Source organism: Hipposideros armiger, unplaced genomic scaffold, assembly GCF_001890085.2.
Source record: "Hipposideros armiger isolate ML-2016 unplaced genomic scaffold, ASM189008v1 scaffold_209, whole genome shotgun sequence".
In the NCBI taxonomy this organism is placed as follows: Eukaryota; Metazoa; Chordata; class Mammalia; order Chiroptera; family Hipposideridae; genus Hipposideros; species Hipposideros armiger.
In genome coordinates this window covers 2,938,153-2,950,725 of record NW_017731559.1, presented here as the reverse complement: position 1 = coordinate 2,950,725, position 12,573 = coordinate 2,938,153, and the positions used below count along the sequence as shown (strand labels likewise).

At 42.9% G+C, this 12,573-nt stretch overlaps 1 protein-coding gene across 5 annotated transcripts in view; it reads left to right on the top strand.

Annotated features, from left to right (window-relative positions):
• The window catches only part of ANKRD29 (ankyrin repeat domain 29), a 50,743-nt gene that overhangs the window by 4,855 nt on the left and 33,315 nt on the right, over positions 1–12,573 (top strand). For 2 of the 5 annotated variants that reach the window (XM_019653849.1, XM_019653847.1), the window contains exons 2-3: positions 5,619–5,729; positions 9,933–10,031. In XM_019653849.1, the coding sequence (XP_019509394.1) occupies positions 5,619–5,729; positions 9,933–10,031 (210 nt within the window). Of the gene's footprint in view, positions 1–5,618; positions 6,003–9,932; positions 10,032–12,573 lie in introns of those variants that run through there. The other 3 variants (XM_019653848.1, XM_019653846.1, XM_019653850.1) reach the window with 2 other exon arrangements.

Here is a 12,573-nt window from a genome sequence, read left to right as displayed (position 1 = left end):
TAGCTGTTTCACATACTCGGGACTTATTCTTCAGGACTGAGGTTGCCAACAGTCTACCACCGTTGGGGGAGGGGTTTAGACTCTAACACAGTGAGAGAGGTTACCGTAAGAGAGGAGACATTGCTAGATAAAGAACAACCTGGGTCTTTCTTGGGCTTGTGTTATCCAAGCAGGTAAAGCGTCTCACTACCATGTTTCATCTCAGTGACAGAAACTGCCTTGGCCAGAAGTACAGGAACTCGTATGTTTCATCCTTGTTCTGAAAGTATGTAAATTATCTCATAATCAACTCCAGTTCACCAATCAGCTGAAATCATTTGAATGAGCCACAGGAAAATAAATTAACAAAGCCATATATATGTTTTTTAAACAGCTTCATTGAAATACAGATTACATACCATATAATTCACCCATTGAAAGTGTTCCTTTCAGTGTTAGTATATTTGCAGAGTTATGCCACTATCAGCATAATCAATTTAGGGTATTTTAATTACCCCCAAAAGAAACCACATACCCATTAGCAGTCACTCTCTATTCCCCTAAACTTCCCAGCTTTAGATAACTGCTAACTTACTTTCTGTCTCTATAGATTTGCCTATTCTGGATATATTTGTGTTAAACAGACTTTAAACATGGTCTTGAGTTCTGAATTTGGAAATGCTGGTGTTATGTGAATCCTACATCTAAGGCAGAATACTTAAGGCAAATCACTTTTTCTCTTCAGTTTACTGTCACAGAAGTGTAACAATACTGACAATACAGGGTTTAGGCTTCTTTAATGTTTATTAAGCATTCTGACATTTTCAGATACTTCGCATTAAGTGGGACAGTGGATTAGAATAGCAGCAGATGAAACGCATACCCTGCACATGGCTTCTCTATCCTTCATTATACCCTTATTTAATGTGGCCTCCAATATCAAAGAGATACATTATTGAACAAAGCTGATGTTCCTTGATTGAATTAATAGTACACAATTAATAGTACAACTCAAATCCACATTATTCTAAACGCTTTTTTAAACCAATAGTTTAAATCTCTACCCCCTCTTAGCTTTTAATCAGAATTCCAATTCTGTACAAATAACCATTTCCCATCTATGTTTCCTCTCCCCTTCCTTCCTGTACTTAATTTATAGTAGTGTGCTAATGAACAATGTATAAACCAAAATTCTGGCAGGAAGTTAGGGAAAAAAAGAGAAGAAAATATGGCATATGTGGAAGTATGCTCAATTTTTCTCACAGGGTATAAGATATAAGACCTTGGATTTGAATCCTGGCTGTGTTACTTCCTACCTGAGTAATTCACTCTGGGCCTCAGTTTCCTCATCTTAAAAATGAGAGTAATAATAACACTCACCTCATGGGGCTGTTTGGGGGAATTAAGTGCATCAGAGTAGTGAAAGTGCTTAGCACACTACCTGATACAGAACAAGATCTCAACGTTGCTGCTCCTCATAATATTGCAACCAGTGAGCCTCAGGGAGATCACTGGCCTCCTTGTAGAGGTGAGAAAAATCAAGAAAGAGGTAGTAATACCATGGTTGGTAAAGTGCTTTATAATGTGTGTGAAGCATTTCCTGTTAAAGGCTAGAGGGCTTGTCCACTCCACAGCATTTATGATTTTAAGCATATTGCACTTCAGGAAGTTACCCAGGCAATGTGGTGTGTATAGACCCCAAAAGAAGGAAGGTCAGAGGACTTTCCATCTTAGCAGAAGAGGAGCTTGGATTGACAACAGGAAGGAGGTCATTGGGGTCTACACTGCCTATGCCTTGATGTCTACAGGAGGAGAATTCTGCAGGAGGCAGTACAGTGTGATGGCTAAAAGGGCAGCCTTAAGCACCAGACCACATGGGGCTGAAGCCTGCCTTGTCATTTCTTACCTCATCTGTGCAGTGGGATGCTAATAGTACCCACTTCACTGAGCTGTGATGAGGATTAAATGAGGTAGTCTATGCAGATGAATAAGCACTTGGCGTTAGCTCAAGATCCTGCCCTACAATAATGTCAGCCACAGTGTGATCGGAGAACGTACCCATTTCTTTGCTAGATCTTTACATCTAGATGCCCCATAAACACTAACAACTCAGCAGGTTCAAAGCTGAACTCACCATTTTCCCCCCAAACCTGTCCTCCATATGGTATTTCCAACTTTCATGAATAGCACCACATCAACCAGGCATTCAAACCGAAACCTGGGAGGCGGCCCAGACGCCCTCTCTCTCCTCTCCTGCAATACGGTCGCAGACCAGGACTCCGCAGTTCAGCACCTTAACATTCCTCCAGCCCGTGTCATCCTGCCATCCCCACTCGTGTTGCTTCAGCTTGGGCCCTCATCATCTCTATCCTCAACTACTCGTATATAGCGGTCTCCTAACCCTCACAGACTGATGCTCAGTCCATCCTCCCTGGGGCTGCAGCAGGACCTTCCTAAAATGCAAAACTGACCATCTCTTCCCTCTTAAAAACCCTTTCTTGACTCCCCCATGCACCCCAGATGAAACTGCATGGCACAGCAGATCCATCAGGATCTGGCCCTGGCTACCTGCCCTACAGCATCTCCTGCCCTCTGTCCCCTCACACCCTTCACTCCAGCCCCTCTGAGGTAGAGATGGTTCCCAGGTGCTGAGCGAGGCGTCCGTGTCTTTGCCTCACCACCCTGTCAGCCTGGGATGCTCACTACCGTGGCCCCTACTCCTCCTTCAGAACTCTTCCCAAGAATTTCTTCTCTTTGAAGCCATCCCTGGCCACCTTCCTCAGGTAGAATTGACCATTCTCTCACCACGAGTATCTACATTCCTACTCACCTATAATCACTCTGATGCCTATTGACATGACTTATTGTCCTACTGGGCCACAAAGCCATTGTGAGGAGAGACCATGGTGACTCACACTTCTAGTCCTAGCTCCTGGCTAGGACCACTATCCCCAGCACGTGGCCAAGTAAACGAATTCGCCTGGACAAGTATTTTAACAAGCTGTGAGGGCTGTGCATTCATAGCTAGATTTATTGTGTTTCCTATCAAAGTGCATTTACGTGGATTAACTCATTTAATCCTCCAACAACACATGAATGAGGTCACTATTATTAGTATCCCCATTTTACTGGGGCAGAGAGAAGTTAAATAACCTGCCCAAGGTCACAGAGCTGAGAAGTAGCAGGGTCAGAACTTGAACTCAGCTCCTTCTTATCCCAAATCTCTATCATGCCTCCATCTCCCAGTAAACCAAGCCCTTGAGGGAAAATGAAATGTGTACAGCTTTTCACAAAGCTTAGTTTCTAGAACCTTCTAGGAAACCAGGATGTCTAGCCCTAGCAGGAGAGAAATTCCTGAGGCCACCCTAAAGACAGGAGAGGCTCCTAGCTGGAGAGCTTGTGATAATGGGAGACTGTGGTTTGCTGATGGTTTTTGAAAGGTATTTGGGGTTAAAATGGAGCAACAAAATCACTGTAAGTGATTTACAGTTGATTACCCTCAAGTTTTCATGTTTCAGGAAAAGCCAGCAGAGCTGTCCCATAGTGCATACTAAGTTCTCTTCCTAACTTACCCTCCCAAACTTCATTTTGGCCTTGTGCAATCTCTTTATTAAAAGGGCATTGTTTCATGATTTATTATACAAGTCAAACCTGCCTTGCTATTGCTTCACCCAGTTAATAACAACTCTAATGTTAGACCTAGCCTCATGCAAAAGCCACAGACACTGGGTGTGAACACCACCATTGCACTTTGGCTTGAAAACTCTAGAGACAGTAAAATTTACACCTTTGGGGAAAGCAGATTGTTCACCTGGAATTTGAGCTGTTTTTTTCCCTCATAACTGCGCCAGGAAACTATTCAGAGTATGTTTGTAATCTGCTTATCACTCCCTGCTTTGCCATGTCCTCATCCAAGAATGCACAAGAACATTAAGGGGTATGGGCTGAAGGGCTTCTGGAATGAAATCCTCACATCAACAAAGGCCGCCATCACCATGATGTCACCGTGCTTTCATTTAGATGGCTCCATAGAGTAGCTGAAATTGTTGGTGTTTTCTCTTAGCATAGGTGATATACTTAAAAGACATTGCATAAAAGACCTTTTGGGGGCCGGTCGAGTGGCTCAGTTGGTTAAGAGTGCCAGCTCTGAGCAACAGGGTCACCTGTTCAATTCCCACATGGGCTAGTGAGCTGCGCCTGAGCTGAGCTGCCAACAAGCGGCAGGACGGCTCAGCCGGTGAGAGCATGTGCTCCTAACAACAAGGTTGCCGGTTCGACTCCTGCATGGGATAGTGGGCTATGCCCACCTGCAACTAAGACTGAACACGGCACCTTGAGCTGAGCTGCCCTGAGCTACCTTCGGGTGGCTGGATGACGACTGGACTTGGAGCTGAGCTAGCTACACCCTCCACAACTAAGATTGAAGGACAACAACTTGGCTGTTCCCCTCCCCCAATTCCCGAATAAAATCTTTAAAAAAAAAACAAAAACAACCTTTTGGATCAGGTAGGAGTTTTAAACCCAGCAAAGAAACCTTTTTTTGTTAAACAATTTGAATACTAGAAAATTTCCTGAGACCAGCAAAATTCTTTACTCTGAGTTCAATTTTGCCTGTTGATTCTAACTTTGTAATGAAAAGTGAAGAGAGGAAAGAAAACTAGCATTTGTGAGCATTAATGATGTGTGGGGCACCACAGTTAACCTACAAGATTTAATCCTTACCATAAACTTCCAGGCAGGTAATATGACCTCTGTTTAAGCAAGAGGAAATCAAGACCTACCAGGGCCAAGTCCATTGTGCAGGGCTGGAGTTGAAACCCGGAGCTGTGTGGTTCCAAGCGTGTCCTTCCGCCTCTGCCCTCACCATGACTGTTCTCTACAAACTAAATCCATCCGTTTTAGAGAAGGAAATTGTACTGCAGTCAGCTCTGCAGCTCTCATTTTAGAGAACTGTTTTCCAGCTCTATTCCTTCCATAGGTCTGTTGCCAACATTAACTTTACAACTTTGAAATAACCTAGTAAAGGATCCATACGAGGACACGTAAAAGCATTTTCCTTCCAGAGTTCCTGATTCTCAGCTGAAACCTCTGGCAAGTTCCAGCTGAAGCAAAGAAAATTAGATGGAGAGAAAGTGAGGCCTTTACCTAGACGGCTGGAATCAGGTAGAAAGTGTCGAGGGCATAGAAAAGGTGCTGGTAAACTCCTTTGGGAGGTCAGAATTGGGAGTGGTTTTCCCTGCTTGGAGGTGAAAGGAGATTTGGGAACATTTCAGGGAGGAAATAGCATTTAAACAGAGCCTTGGCCTTGAAGGATGGGGAAAAACTCATTTCAAGCAAAAAGGAAACTGTGAACAAAGACAACAGAGGCAGGAAAGTGAGTACATTGGTGGGAAATAGAATATTAATAGTGCTGTATTATCAACAACATTGCTCTTCATAACAGCACTGGGGCTCAGTTATCTGCTATAAAACAATGCATTTCGTAACAGTATATTACAGTCATCTATTGCTGGAGGAGCAATCTTGCAAAAGATACAGCACATCTGGAAATGCTGCCTTTTGAATGGTGTATATTTGCGTAGAAGTGGTCATGTTAACTAATGTCGATTTTAAGATCCTGTTTCATTTTGCTTCTGCAGAAGGAAACTCCGCTTGCCAATGCCGCATTCTGGGCAGCAAGGAGAGGAAACCTGGCTCTGCTTAGGCTGTTGCTGAACAGCGGTCGGGTGGATGTGGACTGCAGGGACAGTGTATGGATGGACGCATTGGGTATACGCATGCCAAGAGCACGCCATGTCCTCCCATCGGCATGAGAGCACCTCCTGAATACATTGCCCTTCACGATGCTTATCTACTTTTTCATGTATTTGCTTGCTTTGTCCTTTTTGAAAAGTCCAAGGTACCGTGATGAACTTAAAAATATTTTAGGGAAACAATTACAGGCATAAAACAGAATTGAGGCCACAAGAAGGAAAGAGACACTTCACTGGGAGTCAGAATTGGCAGATTCCAAGAAGTAAAAGGTTAGAGAATTCAAACCAGCTGCTTTCGTGAAAAGGTGGAGATAATTTAGGGCAGAAGTGGGCTATCGTGGAGGTGGGAGTTAGGTTTTTTCCTACAGGGATGAGAGACCTGAGAAATGGAAGCCTTCACCCAGCCTCTCATCCTTTAATTACCTTTGCAAACATCAGTTCACTCATTGGCAATTAAGAGGAACTAAAAATAGACACTACTGCCCACTGGCATCACTTAGAGAGCCCCTCCCTGCCCAGCTAGAAGCAATGATTTCTCTGGACTCAGCAGGATTTCTCCACATCTCTGGGGACCAGATCTTTCGCAGATGAGGAGAGAGAGCAGAGATGTTTTGATTTTAGGGTTTAAATAAAATTGTTTTTCAAAGTAGCCTTATTGTTTTCCTGAAAACAGGATGTGCCATTTCCAGGTTTTATTGCACAGATTTGGTAATTGAGCTCAGCCACCAGCCCGAGGGAGCTATCTGAGTTTGCTCCAGTTCGCCCACTCAGGGCGTCAGTGCCGGGTAGCTTATGTTTGCATCTCCAGATCCAGTTGCACCCTTCCTCAGCTTCCTCCGTGCTCCAGCGTCTGAACTGTGTGGCCTGCCCCAGTGGACTCGCTTTCCTCTGGCTTCCAGTTGGGTTTGGCCAATGGGAGCATTGGCAGGAGTCAGAGGGTGGAAGCACAGGATGTAGGGGAGCCCAGGGCTCCCCTCCCCAGCTCTATCTGGCAGCAGTGCTGTCATTCTGTGTCATGGGAGCCACTACCTTCCCCTTGTGCCTTCAGGCCTGGGCTGGCAGTGGAACCTACTGTTACTAGTTCCCTGTCCTCTACTGTTCTTTGTAGCGTCCCTACTCCCAGAGCACAGCTTTATAAATAATCTCTTTGTTAAACTTTCTTCCAATTATCCCAAATTGAATGTACCATCTGTTCCTTGCCAGGACCCAGACTGATATGGGGTCGTGGGTATCTGTGTACTGGACATCCTGGTCTTATTTGGATCTCACTGGGCAGCAGTGCCACATGAAGTAAAACAGGAGTAGGAACGCTGGTTTTCATTGTGGCCTCACCCACTGAACGCATTGATAACACTTTTTTTTTTAAGCTGTCCCTTCTCAGACACCCCTATGACCTTCTCCTGACTTCCAGCTTCCCAGGGCCACCTGGCATTTCCACACACATGCTGCCCCTCAGACAGTCCCCCCCACTCCCCACCCCTGCCCCCCCCACACACACACAGTCACTCTCAGTCTCCTCAGTGCCTTTTCCCCATCAGAAGTCATCACCTCCTACCACCGCCTCCTTTTCCCACAGAACGCACACTCTGTCTTTCTCTGTCTCCTGGGTGACCAGTAGCTATTTTTGTCAAAAAATTTCTTTCTATGAATAGATGTTAATACATTTATAGATTACTCCTTGTTTAAAACAAGAAGTCATTTTATCAGGAGCTTTCTGGAAAGATGCTTCTTTAACTCAAAGGAGCAAGTCTACATGATGATAATTTCAAATGCTCGTTTATTTTAAAAGAACTCTTAAGATTGGTGATAACTGAGGGGCAGGGAGATGTTTGGATACAGCACAGACCTTTGTTCCCCTTGACATTTTATTGGGTGGGTTTCTGCCTCCTCCACATGTCACCTGAATGGCGAGTCTAGGTTTCAGAATGGTTTCTTCTTATGGTGAGTGATCTCTAGGCTAGTATTGCCCTCACCAATGGTGCCAAGCCTCAGAATTACCTAGGATGCCTGTGAGAGCTGACAGAATGCTAGAGAGGCCCCAGGCTTTGCTGGGAATGGCTTCTAACCTCAAGTAAGACCATGTTCAAGCTTTTCCAATGAATAGCATCATAAAGAACAAATGATCATCTCTAGGCCACCCACTTCACAGCAACACTTTGATTTGCTAACATTCATCTTCAGTTCCTAGGTTAATGCTGTCTTCACATGATGTTTACATTTTTTGCATTGCTCATCTCCCTGACACACTTTTACCACAAAGATGTGCAATGGCAAGGTTCTTTTGGTCTTTTTAGATGTATGAATGTATGTATTTCACCATCTTGTTGGTTGTGGTCTTCACTATATCTATATCCAGTATTTCCTTTGTTCAAAATCAGTTTGTTTTAAAAGATACATTTTAACATCAAGCAATGGAATGAAATAACCTTAATCTTTAGAGAATTAAAATCAGTCAAGCTAATAGGTTTTGAATATAAAAGAAATGTTTTATGTGAATGCATCAACAGATACCACTTCTTTATTCTTTCTTCTTTATCCCAACCTCCAACTTTTTCTCAATTGACCATAATGTAGAATTGAAATGCAATCTATAAAGAAGCATTTTTGTTATTTGTGGCATTCATCTTTCCTCACTTTAATACAGATGAGTCTAACATTTTTTATTTTCTTGTTTAATTATCCAACTGAAGTACTCTGTGCTTCCTTTGACTCATGATGGATTTTTATTTTGAGACCAGTGTGACCCATGATAAAAAAATTTTTTTTCTCACCTCGCATAGCTTGTGTGTTTCGGCTGGCTTTAAATCAAGGTTTCCTCTATCCACAATCTAAATAAAAATGTCTCACATTCAAGAGGAAGTTACTAATACCAAACTTGCCATTTGAATCTTGGAAAATATGGCAGAAGGAGTTCAACTGAATAATGGATGGTACAGCCTCCATTGAAAGTCTTACACTGAAATACCAAATATGGTCACATGGGATGGAGAAAGTATCATAAAAGTACTTCTATGAAGTCATTAGCTTTTCTTGACTCTACCCACTTGTACACTTCTCATTATAGCAAAAGAAGACTTCCCAAACTAGCCTTGTCATTCACAGAAGTCAGCAAAAGTCAAATGACAACCTAACATTTACTGAACTGTTATTTGATTATCTAGCACTTGTTGAATTAAGATCTAGCATTACTATGCTAAGCACGTTGACTGAGTTATGTCATTTACCAATTTAATCAGGCAGATACTTTTTTTTATTTCCCATTTTACATATGAGGAGAATGAGCCTTTGAAAGGTTAGATAACCTGCTCAAGGTCATACTGTCAGTGATCACTGAATTATACTGCTTTCCTACAAAATCCCACAGAGGTGAATAACATGAAGCTTATAACAGTCATTTATCCCCCTATCCTAGAGAGCCTTCTTCATGTGTAGAACTGTCTCTTGTCCACTCCTGGAAGGCAGGTTGCTGAGTATGCAGAGGTGGTGGTTTAGATTACAATTTCAAGCCCTTGAAAACAACTGTAAATTAAACTACAAAAGTCCATTTGAATTGTAAGGGTCCATATCAGATGGTACACCTCAAGTCCTTGAATCTTAAAGCTGAAAGAGACGTTGATGATCACCCTGTCCAACCCCTCATTTTAAAGATGAAGTAAATGTGTCCCAGGAACTGTAAGCAACTCGCCCCAGGTTACACTTGGTTGATGACAGAGGTCAACTTGGACCCCAGAGTTCCTGACTCTTACTTCTGTAGTCTCTTATTTCATTGTAGTGCCTTACATTTCTACCTGAATCAGTTTGAAGATAAAGACTTTTAAATGCAGAAAACCAAATGGTACTGTTAAACCCATTTTTTGCATTAAGAGCAGTGTTTGGGCTCAGGAATCATTTAGTATAAATCATCAAATGAGACCATTACCTCACAGCTGCCTTAAAATGCAGTAACCATGGTTCGTTTGAACTGCATTTCTGAAGGTAATGGAAGTGAGTGAATTTTAAATTGAAAATTCCAGCCTCAGTAATTTGTCGTTTTGCTTTTTCCCATCTAGTCTGCATTATAAAATTATTCATAAGACACTTGTATCATTGCGGGACATTTTGTGCTTGGACAGGCCCTGAATGGAGCTGACATGTCTCTTCTCCAGGAGCCCTCTCTGGCATATGCCGGCCTAACTGTTCATCTGTCTCTCCTCCATCCAGTATGGCACCACACTCCTCATGGTCGCCTCCTATGCTGGTCATATAGACTGTGTGAAGGAACTTGTTCTCCAAGGTGCGGACATCAATCTCCAGAGAGAGGTAGGTCAGGTTTTGCACTTGAGTAAGAATGATCCAGGTGACAGAGGCTAGAAGTTTTCACGATAGTAAATCGTTAAGAAGGGCAAGAGTAATCATTGCTTTTCTCCTAGGTCAAACTAATGCCCAGTTTGCTGACTTTATTGTACCTAAAATAAGGCCCAGGAGCTGACCAGTGGTTGTACTTGAGCTGAACGTATCTTCTCAGGCGTGTGTTGCATTCTGAGTTAAGCAAACCTCTAACCACATTCCTTAAACACTCAAACATTTTGTTCCAAGCCTAAAGCAGTTCTTCCTTCCTTGGGATGAAATGCTACAGAATTTATAGGATTTTCATGGAGATCATCATATTTTTAGAAGGACTGAGTCACAAACCTGTTCTTCATGAGGCACACTTGCTAAGGCTATCTCAACCATCCCCACCAAACCATGTTTTCAAAGGACTTCTCTGACTGGTCACATATTAAACAAGCTCTCCCCAAAAAAATCCATGTGGTGAGCATCAGACTAAAATGTGAGCCTATCTCCACACTTCATTCAAGAGCAACCTCAGGAGTTCTGTCTGTCCGGAGGATCCATTCTTGGTCTGATGTAATGGAGCAGTGGGAGGCCGGGGCATTTTGAGGTACTTTGGGATTCAAGTCTGAGGAGAGCACATACATTTCCAAGCCAATATAGGGCCTTGGAAATTAACCTTCCTGGAGACACTTGCATAGGTCATCCCTAGAGTGAATCCGACCTCTCAATCCACAGACTCAGACCCAAGATGGGCGTCCTGGGGCAAGCTCCAAACCAGACTGGCATGTTTGGTTTTCCTTGATCCACTCTTATCTAAGGGCGTGCCCTACAGTTGTTTGTTTCATAAAGGTCCATTCATCAACCAAACTTTCATCGAGCAATGCATCCCATCTTCCAAGCTGAACCGCCACCTCTGTGTGGAACAAATTAAGATGCACCAGGTGTAAGGTATAGACATTCCACGAGACATCTAGAAGTCCCTCCCATCTCCCCTCTGGTGGACCATGGGAGAGGTGACACTAAATGGGTAGAATCTGGAGTCTGGTTCTCTGTTGTCCAGGATCAGCAAGCCTGGTCTATAGGGAAGAGCAGCACAAAGCAAATCCAAGTAGTCTTCTCACAGACAGATTCTCCTGAGCAATTTCCATAACACTGGATCATTGTTTTAGGTCATTTTCAATTCAGCAGCTAATTTTCTTTTTGGAAGAAAATGTTTGGACCCATTTAGAATTACAGTTTAAAATTCCCTGATCTTTTTATTTTTCCTCTCTGCTTTACAGCCTTTGTTTACTTTAACTTTAAAGAAGAGACAGATTTTCTCTAATAAAAACAATATGATCCAGATCTGCTTACTCAAAAACTTTATCCTTAAAGGCAAGTTCAACATGCATAAAAATATCTTCTGAACAACTGACAAGAGCTGGGAGAAGAAAAGAAACACTTGTTTGATTTCCAGCCAATGTATGGTTTTTATGGTTTTATATTTGTTTGGTTCCAATTGCTCAGCTAATGTTCTTAAAGATGTAAACTATTGTGCATTGAACACAGTGGTCCTTGAGGATTTACCAAAGTGTGTCTAATTTAGCAGTAACCTATGTGGCTCAAATGATGAGTTTGAGCTATGTGAGTTTCTGGTGGTCCCTGAAGCCATGCCAGTCTGGGACAATAGACCTGCTAAGCCAAAGAGATCCCAACCTCACCTCCTCTGTTTTGAAAGCTGAAAGTGCCTAGCAGTTCTGTGGAACTTACTCGGATAGCGGACTTCTACCTTGGTTCGTTTGTAATCCATTTTGCAAAATCAGAATATTTCTTTCCTGAAAAAGTACCTGCCACTGTTTTCTTAGGTTGGCTACCTAGATACACAGAGATTGCTAGAGAGACAAACTAGAAGTTAATGGTCCTGGAAGACCATTGCTCTAGAGAACCAGCAATATTGGCTGAGTTAAACTCTTAGGCCAAGGAGCCGCGTGTGCAGGTGTCATGAAGCCTGGGTTTCACTAGTAAAGCCCACGCATTTAACACCCCTATTCACATTCCATACTGAAGTCTAGTGCCTGTGGTCCATAGATCGCTGCATTCACTTGCACAATGGTTAACAGTATGTATGTTCCCAAACTGGCCCAAACTGCTGTAAATATGATTTTTGTAGTTAATATATCAAAAACCTTATTGAAAAACAAATCCTTTTTCTTAATGAAGGAACAACTAGAAATGACCATTGGTAGTCTCGAAAAATAATGTCTATTAAGAAGATGAGAGTTTTCGCATTCTACCCAAGTTTCTCCATTCACAGCCATTACGTCTTAAGGTTTCTGGAAGCCAGCATCCTCCACAGTAAGAAAACAATGAGCTGATGCTGCTAACTTGTTTCTGTGGAAACCAAGGAGAGAATCACCCCTGCATTACAGGCAGAAAGGCTCTGTAAATGGTCCCCGTCACCTGTGCCTTCCTAGGGCAGGGTCTGCTTAGGAACACAGGCGGAGATAGACGGTTATGTCTGGGAAGGTGTTAGCATGTGTCCTACCAC